This window comes from Oreochromis aureus, linkage group 7 (assembly GCF_013358895.1).
Source record: "Oreochromis aureus strain Israel breed Guangdong linkage group 7, ZZ_aureus, whole genome shotgun sequence".
NCBI lineage: Eukaryota > Metazoa > Chordata > Actinopteri > Cichliformes > Cichlidae > Oreochromis > Oreochromis aureus.
Genome location: NC_052948.1, coordinates 50499558 through 50514561, shown reverse-complemented (window position 1 = coordinate 50514561; position 15004 = coordinate 50499558). Strand labels below are relative to the sequence as shown.

The 15004-nt window shown below is 41.0% G+C and overlaps 1 protein-coding gene across 6 annotated transcripts in view; it reads right to left on the bottom strand.

Annotated features, from left to right (window-relative positions):
- Positions 1-5356: 5356 nt before the first annotated feature.
- The window catches only part of fibcd1b (fibrinogen C domain containing 1b), a 137620-nt gene continuing 127972 nt past the window's right edge, over positions 5357-15004 (bottom strand). For all 6 annotated transcript variants that reach the window (XM_039614351.1, XM_031754626.2, XM_031754627.2 and 3 more), the window contains 2 exons: positions 9954-10133; positions 5357-6768 (listed from right to left, as the gene is read on the bottom strand). In XM_039614351.1, coding sequence (XP_039470285.1) covers positions 6503-6768; positions 9954-10133 — 446 coding nt within the window. In that variant the 3' untranslated portion in view covers positions 5357-6502. The remainder of the gene's footprint in view (positions 6769-9953; positions 10134-15004) is intronic.

The following is a 15004-nucleotide window of genomic DNA, read 5'->3' as shown; positions in this document are numbered from 1 at the left end:
TAGAACAGGACGAGACATTGTTATTGTGGCCATCAAACCAAGTTAAAAATGAGCCAAAGGACAAAGACCTGCAAGCCCCAGTGAAAGATAACGCTGACTATTATTATTTTGTTACTGTTTTGTTGTTTAGTTGTTATTTTCACAATTTCACTCGGCTCTTCAGATCAGTAATAAAATTACACACAACCTTTGAAAATATCACTTGCTCGTTTGCTGTTATCAAATTGTATTATGTTTGTCCTCCCAGCGATCTAAGTTTTGAATGTTTCTCTCTAAATTTGTTCTGAATATGTTTGGGCTACTCTACCCATGCAGTCATGTGAAAAAATATGCACAAACTTACTGCTTCCATGGGAATTAAGAAGTAAATAGCAGCCAAGTGCTGATAACCAAATGACCTTGATTAATTGACCACTGGCAAATGTGATCACCTCTGTCAAAGCAGACATTTTGACAGTTGGCAGGTCTGGAGCATTTGGGTGTGTTAACAAACTGACACTATCTTCTCAGTAGTAGTAGTTTTTGTAGGTTTTATAGAAATATAGAATATAGGTTTTATAGAAAAAAAAAGACTTGTGACACTTATGGTACTTGTAACTATACATTTATTAATGTGTAATTACATCTTTCAATAAACTGATGCTGTTTAGTAATCCTTTAAAAATACACAGGAGTCGGTGTCTGTTTGTGGAAGCCTCTGTGTTGCCCATCTTGAATACAGTCACAAAGACATTCACGTCACATTGTAAGTATGTGGCTAGAGACGGGATACAGATGCAACGTATTCTATAAGTATTTTAAAGATCACAAACGGCTCTTTCAAATTATATATGACCATTTAACAATTGTACATGTGCATTTTCATCACCTTCACCTCCTCAATTGAAGTCCTGTATCAGTATTCCTGATATTGTTGCAATTACGTAGTAGATCAGACCTGCAACCCTCCACATTTCCAGGCCCCCAAAAACAACAACAATATCTGGTTTTAAGCTAACATTAAGGCAGCTAATAGTAGGCTCAACTTTCCTAAAAAAGAAAATCACGTTTTTCCTCCAATAAGCACTTTGATTACATTCTCAGATTCTATGAGACTTTATTCGCTAAGTGCCTGAGTTCAACAATGTTAGATCCACTTCAAAGAAAGTTTCACAAATGCTACCTAACAGCAGCTAATCAAAGCAACAAAGGAAATCCTCACCAACTTACCTCAGTACCTTTAATAAACTGATGCTATCCTGTAAAGAAGAGTGGGCCAAAACTGTTAGCAATTTACTTTTTATCTTTAATACAAATATACCTCATTATTTTAGATAACACAAATACCTCATATCACATATTTATGTGTTTATCAATTATCACATTTATGTCACATCTTTTATTACACAAATAAGTGATATAGAATAGTGTTCAAAGCGAACGCCACACCCGTGCGATACCAGGTTCTGTGTCTAGGAAGAGAGGGGTTGTTTTTCTGCTCTTCACTTACAGGGAGATGTCCAGTAAAGAAAGTATAAGATGAACCAAGCACTGGATCCAGCTCCATATAAGGGAAGAAGCCAAGGCTAAACTGCCCCCCCCCTCAACTTTTAAACAATGACATTAATATTCCGTTTCTGTGTCTTATAATAAAAGTGTTTACTGTTTGGGTGCGGTGCACTTTGTCTGTTTGGCATGCTGAACAGAGGAGGAGACACGCACTGTTATTATGCTTAAAAAATTTAGAAAACTTATACTTTCAGTTTATTTATTTTCTTTCTTCCACAATGATGTCAGAGTAGGGCTGTGCGATATGACCAAAATCTCATATCCCGATATAAGACATCTATAACGATATAAATCACTAAAATTTTACATTTTCTGAAAATTCTGTGAATCTCGGGCAGCTCGACATGCGTGATGTGTTTCCAGCTGGGCGTCCTTTACCTGGAGTCGAGTGTTTTAACCGATGCATGAAACTATACATTTTTAGACATAAGTTGTAACGGCCGCCGTTTTCTTTGTGAGTATTTATTACACGGCGTGCTGCGGGGAAAAGCCTGTTCTAACGTTTGAGTTTAAGGTTTATTTTTTAGCACCTGACAGCTCTTTTTTGCTTCTCATCCGTAAAACACTGCATACTCGTTCACGTGATTCAGTTTATTTTGAAAAGGCTCAACAGGATCTTGAGCTTTATTGTGAAAGGTTTATGTGGAAAATAAACAAGCGCACACGCGATGGTTTTACCGTCGTTGTTGCTAACGACAACGAATAAAAACAGGCGCTTGTCCGTCCATAGTGTGGTTATACTAAATATAAGAGAAAGAGAGAACTTTAAGAAATCAATATAGCCACTACAGTGACCATCAAAACGATGAAAAAATATTGCCGTAAACAGTTTATTTTGCGACACCACGAAACAAACGATAGCGTAAAATGAAACAGTCGTTTTTATATCGTCATCTGATATATATCATTATATCGAACAGTCCTATGTCAGAGTTTGATAAAATCATACAGAAATCTATTTGTTATTTCAAGTAATTAATGCTAAAGGTGTTTGTACAAGGTATTAGATCATTCCGTGCAATTAGGTATACACTTATGAGAAATTAAAGCTAAAACTAACTTGAAACTTATACTAGAAATGGGACCAATGTCCAGTCATGCAGTTATATGTCCTGACGGTGCATGGTGATGGTCTTCTTTAGTTTTCCCTGGGAACAACTCTGTGGAACAACTCTAAAATAACTGCAGCATCATTTCTGACTCCCCAAACAAAAATTCAATTTACCTCTGCATTTAGTTTGCAGCAGAAAAGTTGTTGAAAGTTGAGATATTATCTAAACCCTCACCGAGCAAAGCTATAACTACGTGGCTGGCCCCCAAAGACCCAAAGCTTTTTTTCTTTGTCTGCTTAGTCTACCTTTCAAAACCAAGGACATTCTTTGTGGTACTTTATTGTGGTTGATGTTCCAAAACGTTAACAAGGTTTTCCTTTGACAAGCAGAAGGCTACTAAATGCTTCTTACAAACACAGAACCACACGCCTATAGATGTGTATGGATGCGCTGCTAGGGACAGAGACAGCGAGAGAGACACAAATGCTTCGGCGTGTGCTCCATTTATAAAATGTGAATGTTTATTAAATGTTGACAAGAACATTAAAACACAGTATCAAGATTCAGCAAAACAATCTATAGTACTTCACCAAAAATAAAAGGAAAAAAGAAAAACATAGTTAGTTCTGCGCTGGGAATGAAGGAATGGGCGGGCTGGGTGGAGGAGAGCGGAGATAGGAGTAGGGGAAGAAAAACAGAGCAATAAAGGGGACAGGAGTTAGGAATGGAAAGTGCAGAGAGGGGAATTTAGGAGCCGGGGTTGGCAGCAGAGGCTAAGGCAATTAAGGAGGTACAAAGTAAGAAAGGGGTTTGGGGACGTGGCGGATCGATCGGGAGGGTGCGGATACTCTGTAATGAGTGGGTTAACTGGGAATTATCAGAGCCTCTGATTTCACTTCTTTTATCATCTCTTCCATTGGAGACTTAGCAAGCTGCAGCAGCAAAGAGTGACAATGAAGGCCTTCAACACAGAGGGAAGGAGGTGTGGGGTGGTGGATCATCATGGCAAATAATACATGTCTTTACATTTAAATAACAAGGGAAACATAGCGCTAACGTATACAGTGAGCACAAAGTCGTGTTGAGGCGAACAGAGAATTCGGGAGCGGGTTGTCAGGATTCGAGGGCACAAGCGCAGTTCAACACAGTACCAAGAAGGTGGTGTCCATTCTAATGGGATCACAATCACAATAAGTAATAGTTCATTATTAGAATTATGTAAATCTCTCTGTTATCAACACAAATAGCGAGGGAGGCATGTAGTACACAGGCGTCACATTACTTCAGAATTCCACAGAGAGACACACCCAGCCTCCTGTTCTCTTGTCTGGCTCATGCACGTTGGGCGTGTACAAACCGACGCATGTGCATATACGTGTACACACAGAAACACTGCAAATGCACGCTTGCGCTCAAGCATACCGACGCTCCGTCCGACAAAGAGACACGCACATACTCACGATTCGCACACATACTCAACGAGCGGTCCAATTCCCTCTCCTCGAGCGACTCCGCACAGTTCCAGCTTGTCTCGGAATTGGCAATAGCGCACCGCACACTCTGTGCCACAATAACATCTGCAGGCATGTGTAACGTGTCTTCGGCGCTTCTTCGATGAAAAGACGTGGCAGGAGTCCACCACGACGTGACATATACCGCGTGTGCACAGCCGAGGCGCTAGCAGAAACACACACAGAAACGGGATCCTTCATCAAAGCACCGGGGATGACAGAAAAACTCACAGCTGTTCCAGTGTCAGAGGTATTAAGTGCAACATTGCTCGGTGCTACACGTTAACTCACTGTCAGCTGGAGCGACACCCTTTAGCACGGATTCAAAACTGCATCCAAGTGACTCTCCAAAGCCAAGTAATCACAAAGGTCGCAAATGTCCAGCAAGGCAGCTAATGTGCCTGAGGAGGTTCAAAAAACTCTTATCATTGTGCCTTTGACATAAAGACTGAAATTTGTGCTGCAGATTAGAGCGGGCATGTGCTTGAGGGATAATCAGGTTACTCTTCTTCACTTGGATCCGGCCTACGGAGCACCGCTCCCCACCTGTTGCTCATTTTATAAGAAGGGGGAAAAAGTTATTTTGCTCCACGTGTTGCATTTTCTTCTTCTTTTTTTTGAACCAGTGGATTTTGTAAAGTCTATGTGCTTGAGTTCTCTTTGTGTCGTAGCATAGTAAGAAACAGATTCTCATGCTCTAAAAGTCATACACACTGTACAATAAAATCTACAGATATTTTAAAGCTTTTATTACATCCAAAAAAAGTTGATTCACCGACTTTAAAAAAAAAAGAGAGACGGGAAAAAAATCGGGATTACACTGTTTTCCGCCCATGTGCTGTGAATTTTTTCTTTCTTTTTTTTTTTTAAACTGACTTCTTCTTTTTTCTTTTTTTGCTTTGTTTTCTGTAGGCAGTTTGGATGTTGCCATGACACGCTGTAGAATTTCTACTCTGAAGAAAAAAGACGGCGGTTGAGAGCGTCAAATTTTATTTTATAGCAACTTTCGCTCCGTTTGCATGGCAAGAAAAAACCGTATCGCACAAACCGATTCCACAATAATCATCTGGAAACAACAGAGAGAGGAAAAAAAAGTTACAAAAGAGAGGACAAACAAGAAAGGGGGGCGTGAAGTTTCCTCGGGTCTCTTTCGGTGGCTCCATCAGTTTCTTCTAAGTTGTTGTCTTTTCCTGCTTTAATTCGTTACATCCCTTGCAGGCGTATTTCAGCTACTTAGTTGGACAGAGTGCAGGTAAGCCAGCCGTGCATCATGCTTAGTCTGTCTGTGCTAAACATTGTAGTCAATCGAGATGCTCTACTGAACCCGTGACAGGAAATTGATAGTGTTAGAGAACTCTGTCTGTCTGTCTCTCTCTGTCTCAGGCACACACACATTCTCTCTCTCTCTCTCACACACACACACACACACACACACACACACACACACAAAGTGCTGGGTTACCATCTGTGAGTGCTGCATCAGTTGGCCAGTACTCAGCTGGCAGGCAGATCAGACAAAGTGCCCAATATGCTCCCTAATGGTCCAAGTCAGATGAATGAGATCCTCCGCTGTCTCTTCTTTTTTTTCCATCCTTGCACCTCTTCTTCTTTTTCTTCTTCTTCACCTACTTCATCTCCCCAGTTTGATTCACTCTGCTCCCCCTTTCTTTCCACCAATTTAGCTCCTGTCAAATTGTTTCCTCGTTTTCTCCGTCTCGCTCTCATTATCGGAGCGCCCGTACTTCTCGCCACTTTCCCTGCCGGGGCTCATTCGGACAGATCAAAGATGTAAATGTGACGTAGTGCACCACTGCCCTGTCCCCTTCTCCCTGGTAAAACTTGAGACTTTCTTTGCAGAGGGTGGGGGTGGGGTTTGCAGGGCTGAATAATTTCTATCTTCTGTCTTCATGTTTTGTGAACGGGGGTTGTCTTCACATGTTGTACAGGAGTGGGCAGTGTAACTGAGTGCCATGTCAGCACAGGTTAGGTCAGGTTCATGTCAAGGGGGCCCATTTTACTTCAGAGGGGGGCTGGACCACATTGACAGACCCGGAGCAGTGGACTGTTGTTGGTTCAGGGCTCTGGTAAGCTGTTTTTGTGAACTAAACGTTCAAAATAAGGGCATCCCGGTTATTCAGTTTCTCGAAGAATGGGACCACAGGAAGGATTAAGGTAGCCAGGGTGACTAGTAGCTGAGTGAGTGAGGAAGAGGAGCAAAAAAATGGAAGAGAGACATCACGAGAAAACAGCAGAGTCAACTAAAGTCAAAGATGCACGTTTTAGTGAATAAACAATATCGAGACAAGTAACTCCATCAAGCTGTCAGAAACTGTGGTTTGTAATGTTTGAAAATTTTCTTCTTCTTTTTTTTTTTTCCTTCTCGTGTCAGTTTCATTTATTCTCTGGGTCGCGGGTCGGGCGTATCTTCATCTCGGAGAATTTGAGGGAGTACTGCCAGCCAGTCCAGGAGGACCACTCAATGCCATCGGCATAGGAGGTGTGCTGACCGCGCAGGTACTGGCCGTTAAGGTTGGAGGTGTGGCAGTTTCGGTACCACCACGCGCCGTGGTAGAAGGAGGCGCAGTTATTCTCCGAGTGGTCGTTATCTTTGTCTTTGGTGGTGAACTTCATTCCATTGTGCTTCAACAGAGAATCACCTAAAAAAAGAAAAGAAAAAACAGCAATTAAATTTGAATGCGTCAGTACCCACAAAATAGTTGTAAAACTGAAGTTAATGAATAAAACAACACAGATGAATCTGTAACTTCATAATAATATGGTCTGCGTCTAAGAGTGTAATTCAACTGTAATTAAATGAAATTTAAACTGCATTTTAAACTAAACTACAGTTTAATTATATTTGCCTACAAATACTTAAAGGTAGGAAGTTCTGGGTATTTTATGAGAAACGAGATCCAAATCGCACAGTAAGAAAATCTTCAGCACTGCATCATTTCTTGGTAATTTTGTGGAAAAACAAACAATATTTTTCCATCGTACATTGTAAGCACACTGTACCTTTTGGAGCACAGACTATATTATGTAGTGGCAAAACTTTGCCTAATTATCAGATATTTTACAGGAAACGAGGGTGTTTGAACAGTCATTGTTAAAAAAAAAAGGGTTTCTCTCTATCATTATGTCATGAGCCTTCATATTTTGATGGGACCTGTTTTTTCTTAATTAATTCTTGATTAAAAAAACTCCATATTATGGCCTGTGGCCCAAAAAGTACACCGTATTTATGATGTGACATAATTAATTTGATGTCATTGCTAAATGACCATAGAAGTGAAAACAACTCAAAATTACTCACACAGTACTTAAATTTACTTACATTATAATTATATCTTTGTTCCCTGCAAAAACCTAACTTGTTTGTATTTGTAGGTAAATAATATAATTGCATTGTTGTTCAAATAAATTAAAGTGAAATTCCATTGAATTCCATTGGGATTTACTCTCTTAGTCACGTTATGTATTATAAAGTGTTACTGAAATAATATCTCCTTTTCGTCTTTCATCAAAACATTCTTGGTTTAGAAACCAGTAATTAGACATATACACAAGCGATTAACTTCAAAAGACCTCATAACTTTTCAATTAATCTTTTTTTTGTTTTGCAGAGAGAAAGAGATAAAAGAATAAAAATACAGCTCCAGTGTCCTCCCGAGTATTTCTTGTCATTAGCTGAAGCAGTAGGTCGACGGCTTTGTAGGCAGTTAATCAAAGGTTCTGTGGCGACCTTTTAATAACACTCCCCAAATGATTTCATTAGGTTGTTAATGGATACAAATGTTTCAGATGATAGATGAGACATACTAAATGGTCTGTCTCACATATGTTGATGTCATGGTTTTAGGTACGGCCATATTGTTTTTCCTCCCTCGAGGTCTGAGTGTTTTCATATTCCCTTGCCCTCTGTTCCCTCATTCCGGTTATGTCTTTGTGTTTGTTTATGTGGTGTGTGTTTACCCTGCATCCTGCCCCTCAGTCTTTTGCTAAGTCAGGGTATTTTGTCCACTTTAAGAAATTTAGTATAATAATGTAACTTTTGTAACAGCTTCAAAAAGCTTTAAAAGCGTACTTATTCTATAAGAGGGCATTCTTTCCCATAACCTCTCATTGTGATTATGGCAGTGATGAAAGACCACTGCAGGGATGAGGCGCAGCCGAGTTGCATCACCTAAGTGGACCTAATAGTGGTCTGAAAGGTCAATCTGATCCACACAGCTGAAAATATCGCTCTGACTATTTAAAGATTTATTACTGGCAAATCCTCTTGCACTGACAACTGTTTTGCGAGCCGCTGCTGTAAATTCACCGGCAAAATGAAAGTAACGCCCTTGCAGATGCTGCGGTAGACCAAAAGTTTCCTGCAAATGGATGTTGAAAGAGCTCATAATGTTCAATAATCTCCCCATACATTTCCTCCAGTCTTTGCCCCTTCAATTTTTTTTTTTTTTTAAAAAGCAGGCTTCACACTGTGACTAGAAATGGATAGAGGGATAAAGTGGTGAGCAGAATGAAAGAGTGCTCACCAGTCATCAGGTGAAGCCTAACAGCTCGTCAGGGCATCAAACAGCCCTTAATTGCCCAGGATGTGGCCGCACAGCTTCTTACCCTCTCACTTTGCCCTGCTCCACTCGCTATTTGGCATTACTATGGTAACCGCTCGGTAGGAAAAATAATTTGACAGGCATGTCTGATATTCATGTTGTGTGCTGCTTGATGTTAGGAGAAATTAGATAGTGGGGGAGTAGAACAAGGGGAAAAAAAAAAAAAAGCTTACTGGTGTCAACAGTACAATGATGTCCAGAGCTAGGATGAAAGGGGAGGGGTGGGGGTGCGCAAAATACAGGCTCATTTACATGGCAGAGGATGCCACTTGGGTGGCTTGGGGGCCGGCAGCCTCCTCTGATGCCCATTAAGATCCAGTTGCTCCCAGTAGAAATGAGCACCTGTCTGCTGATCAAAAGCAGCCAGAGCTATGGAAAATACTACTAATAATAACAGCAGAGCTGCTGTGGGGGAAGCTGACGTGAGAGCGTGACTATCCCGAGAGAATTGGAGTAGCCATAATTTGACTGGAATCAAATGTCCAGCAGGCAAATGAGTTCAAGGTCAGGCTTTGAAGAGGACAGGCCTGGAGCTTTACAGGAATTTTAGCAGAGCTAGCTTGAGGAGAACCCCCCCCCAATACATACAACCCATTTTTCTTTTCCTCCTTCGCTTCAGTGCCTTCTCTGTCCCTTAAATATCTCTATCCTCATTTTTATTTACCTCTTTTTCTCCCACACCTGTCCCCCTAGTTCTCCCATCCCAGTTTCCTCCGGTCGCCCTCCTTCCTATCTTCCATCTCTCCTCCCTGCTCTCATATCTGTCCCCATTCTCTCTCTGTCTGTTCTCAAAGCACTGCTCCCCAAAGCTTCTTTAAATTGCTTCTTCATTTCAATGGCAGCTTTTTTTGTTTACGCTGCAGGTCAAGCACGGCAATTAATTGGCAGTAATTTAATCAAGGTGACAGGTAGCTGGCTTGAATCTCATGGTGAGTGAGCAGAGAAACAGACACTAGCAGTCCCTCACTCTGAGCAACTCTCTGCAAGGCTTAACAAGTGGACACGTCTACTGCACTGCAAAAATAACGCGCTGTTATATTTGCTGGAATGCAGAATACAAGGGGCGTTGGCTGGACTTTCGCCCACTGCTGTGTTTGCAATTAGGTTGAACGAAGGGGAAAAAAAATAATACGTGCAAAACAAAAATGGCGTATACTAATCAGAGTGCACAGTATGTCTTCCAAGAAAAGCCTTAATGAGTTCACTCAGTACACAGCACATACCTGCATTGCCTGAATAGTCTCCTACAGTCAAAGGGTATCCGTCATCATCGGGGTCCACCGAGAAGAGGCCCACTCCAAAGGTGCCATACTGGGCGTACGCTGTGTTATTTTCAAAGTCCTCCAGGTCGATACGTAGCTCATAGTTCCCCTGGATGGACAGGGCATGGATCTGCTTTAGCCCTGCAGGGAGAAAAAAGAGCGAGACACAGACCAAAATAATCCATTACCAAGTACTGCCGTTATTCTCAGCAAGCAATATAAAGCTATTTCAGCAGCCTCTCAATGCCATACATTTTCTGGAAATAAGCTGTAACATGGTTTTTGTCCCATTTAGAGTCTCTCCCTGCATGTGTAGGGTTTCTTTCCAAAACAAGATTAGAGTTTCTTTTCAAAGTGTGTGTGGGTGTGGACTGCTCACCCTGCTGATTGCTTGGAAGTTAGAGAACCCAGCTGAATCTATTGAATCCATCAGCGTTTCTCTTCTTAAATGAATGGCACCAGACACTGACCCCACTTCAAGTGTAGTTCAAAATCGTATTGATCATGTTCATTGGTTTATTTATAAGAACCTTGTTTATGTTTAGCATGACTTTTCAGTATGGATATTTAGCCACTTGAATCACCAAAGTCTATTGATTACCAGTTGACATTATTTTGAAGGCTCCAAGATGAGGTGGCGATGTCCCGAATTTCTCAAAGCAGAAAGGCTCCGTTTTGTATTTTATCATGTGCTTGCAAGGCTTGACAGCCTTATCCAGGACAGTGTCTTACTTTAAGAGGAGAAGATCGTCTTTCTTCAAAAGAAGAGGGTACCAATGCCCCGTAAATCAATTTCTAGATTATTTCCCCTTGCTGTCTTGGAAAACAAGCATACTCAGCCATAAACTTATCATTTCATCATCAAAGGATGCATTATTAAATGCAAATTTCACAACATCGCTGCTCCCTGGATGATAGAAAAATAAAGATTTGTAAATCCTGGGCTCACCTACAGTTATTTTCAGAAGTACTTTTTCACAAGATGCTGTGAAAAAAAACTAAGTACACCTTTACTGCTATCATAAGGAATTAATGAGGTAAGTTTCAGCCAAGTGCCGATACTCAACTGCCCTTGATTAATTGATCTGGAGCATTCAGGTATGTGTTAAGACAACGCCAATCTTCCAAGGACTGACTGTCCCAGAGAAAGTGGAAAAAATCATTAAGCTACATCGCAGACTCTACAGGCCTCAGATGACATGTTAAATGTTAAAGTTCATGTCAGGACAATTATATGAAGACTGAACAACCAAGACACAGCAAGACTTCTCCTTTGGACAGGCCAAAGTGGAGATGTCTGGTCATGATACACAGCTCCCAGTTTGGCAAAAACCAAAGACAACACATCAGCACAAACACCTCATACTAACTGTCAGGCATGGTGATGGAACGGTGATGATTTTGGGGTTTTTCGCTGCCTGGACAGTCTGCAGTCAGTGAGGTATTCGAGACTCAGATGTGAGGCCATCTGTTTGATAGTTAAAGCTTGGCCAAAATTAGGTCATGCAACAGGACAATTATCCCAAGCACAGCAGCAAATCTACAAGCGAAAGGAATCAAGGTGTCACAATGACCCAGTCAAAGTCCAGACCTCAAACCAAACCAGCAGCAAACCTCAGTGGACTGAAACAATGTGAAGAAGAGTGATACAAAATTCCTCCACAATGAGAGACTGATAGAGTCATACAGTAAATGACTAAGTCAAGGTGTTGTTACTAAAGGCGGTTCTAGAAGCTATTAAATCATGGAGTGTAATTACATTTTCACAGGCCAGCATAGAGTCCTTTTCACATGACTGTAATTTGCTTTACATTTGTTCCAAATGCACTAATAAAACACTGTTTAAACTCTCACATGTCATGAACGCAATCATTTCAATTCTTATCAGATCTGTGATATTCAAAAAAGAAAGTGAGGGAGGTATTAACAAAAAATAAGCTGCTATTATAAACACAATTTTATCTATAGCAAGAATCAGATCAATACATGTAACTGGGCATGAGGCGCAGTTTCGGTTAAATCCCGATTAAGTCTGATTTTACTGACGTGTGAAGTCCCAGCTCATTACGGGTCAGAATCAAATGGAAGAAATGTACTTGATTGGAAACTCTTTGCAAATCAAAAACAGCATCCAAAAAGCATTTTCAGTTTCAAGAAAATCTTAAGTTGTCAATACGTTCTAAGTTTGTGCATTGCTTTCATATCCAAGACATATTCCAAAGACCTCTTTATAAACTCACAGTCCATGTTCAACCCTTTCAGCTGTTTTAGATTCACGCCTGTCATCGTTCTCTCGATCCCCCGGATGGATCTTTTAATTATTGCTAAATCCTTAAACGAATGTATGCAAGACAGAAAGTGCCAGAGGGAAAACAGGGTTGCCCTCCCTTCTTCCTTGCCCCCTCCTGCTCTACGTGCCCCCCCTGCTGCGTTGTAGTGATGGCGCTTCCCAGGGCAGGTTTTCCTCTCCTGAGCTGATCAAAGCTACATGTTACATAGTGTCAGGCACAGAGAAGCAGGAAGAACTCTGTCTAGGTCCACTTAATACTAAATACAAGGCAGGAAGACAAACAAAAGTGAACTTTGCCTCAAGAGTTTGTTAAACATCCTCCGCTATGTTTATAAGTGCACTCTGTACTGTTAGTGTTTATGTGAGAGAATAAAAAGAGAGAGGAAAAAAAATTGAAATGAGCGCATGCACCGATGGAAGAGCTTCAAAGGCTTTATGGTTTGGAATAAGGGTTGGATTTAGCGCATGTGGAGCATGCTGCAGGCTACAATTTCCGGTTTAGGGTTTGTTTTACTGTCTGTCCCGTAACATGACTCAAAATCACCATCAAAGGTACTTCACCACAGGAAGGAAGACGTTTTTTCTTTTGTTTTTATGAACCTAAACATTGTCATTATACCTCCTACGGCAATCATCACCTCCACAAATGAAACTCATTCTCCTTTTTAAAGCTTACAAACCTCAAACTGACTCGGCCTAATTTGAATTCCATCGCTGTCGAGAATTGCTCTCTGAGAGTGCCTCGACTGAAGTAGAGGGCTAATTTGATGACAAACACAGCTGAAAGAACCCATTATTATTCAGAGACAGAAGCTCGCAGTCTGGGCCCAGGCACTTAGTTTGGATTTAATCTAGCCCAATGGGAGGTTGATCCCGTTCTTTTCATTTTCACAGTAGATCAGCAAATTGGAGGTGGAGAATCAGTTATTAATACAGTCATAGGCAGGTAACCTTATGCGTGCGGTTTTCCGGTGAATAGTTAAAAGTTTTGTACGAGTATACGAATGCTCGGGATTATACGCAGGAAAAACACAGCGAGAACGCGACACACATTATTGTTTTTCCACATGCCTTCAGACAGAACAACCCGGCACATTCGCAGAAATAGTTTTTGTGTCATAACCCTTTGAGAAAAAGTATCAATCCACACAAACACCTAAGGGAAAAGTACCCCAGAGTGATTTGACAAACTTCAAAAGAAAGACTTAGGATGTTTTCTCTTTCGGGTGGGGGGAATGCCAGATGCAACACAACTCTATTTAAAGACTCTACGGCTTCCAACTGTATTTACATAACTTTAATTCAGTCCCTAATTAAAGCCCCAGAGAATCTCAGCAAGACTCCAATTCAGAATAATTAAAGAGGAAGACAAGTGAAATAACAACAGAGACTTCTTTGGTTAAAATCTAAATGCTCAGGTGTAACTCTCTCTGTTAATTAAATGTTATTGTTAGCTTATTTAAAAATGGATTCTGGTACATGGGAGGATTTTGAGGTGTTTTGCTTCAGTATTAACATGCTGATTGCTCCGTTGGGGCAGAGATTCTCTCTCTTCTCGCTGATTTGCCATTTAAGAGAAGCAAAGGAGGCCGTCAGAAAACTTGTCCTCCTGTCCTCCTGCGCGCTTCACACGAGCAATTAGGGCATGCTTTCTTTGTTCCCTTTGTTCTAGCTATAGTGGCATATCATTATCTATTTTGATGTACTGTATCCTTTCTGCAGCCCGTTATTATTAAAATGTTACAACTGACCAGAGACTAAACACATGTATATATACATGGGAAATGCAATAATTAGGTCTTCAGTACAAATAGCTGAAAATAAATGTGGTTTTCTATAACAATGCCAAAAAAAGAGAAAAGATACGATATGATTTTATTTCAGAGCCAGTTAAATATTTAGATTTGAATTGCTTTTCATGTATAGAAGCAGAATGAGATCGGTGAGGTCAAGGTTGGTAGTGCTACATTGTGGAAGCCTGTGAGGCTGAAAAATGAAGCCAATGCCAAAAAACTGCAGTTGCTCGACTGACCAGAGGCGACCCGCTCTTCCGTAGACTCACATGTTAACGTGGTACAAACATTTTCTGCTAAAGCCACCTCCACAAAGGATGATGCTTCCCAGCTCATCTGTTTGCAGCTATAGTGGTTGCTGCACAGCAAGAGTGTCCTAGTTTTAAATGCACATGCAGGCTAAGCTCCTTTCTCTGTGGATTTTGCATGTTTTCGCTGTGTGGGTTTTCTCCAGGGACTCTGGCTTCCTCCCACATATCTGTTAGGTTAAATGGTAAATCTAGGTGTGGATGTGAGATTGAATGAGAGTGTGAATGGTTTTCTCTCACCCATCCAGAGTGTATCCCGCTCTTTGCCCTATGACAGTTGGGATAGGCTACACCCCTCCAAAACCCCAAATTTTAAGTCTTAAAGTTTTGCATTATTAGAGATATGGTCACTTTGAGTGACAGGGTGCCTGCTGGGCAGCTAACCCGAGTCACTCAGGTACAACTAATCAGCAGTTATATTTTCCTATGTCATGCAGCCATACTGTCTGTGGATGTACAGCTGTCACCCGAGGGTGTGAGGGATGTTGTAGCTTTGTCCTAATTGGTCACAAAACAGAGTACTGGACGGATATGATGGCAGTTCTAGAAGAACATAGGAGATCAAGATTCAGTAAGGTTCAGCCTCTGGGCATTATTGAAGTGTGTACCAATTTCATGGCT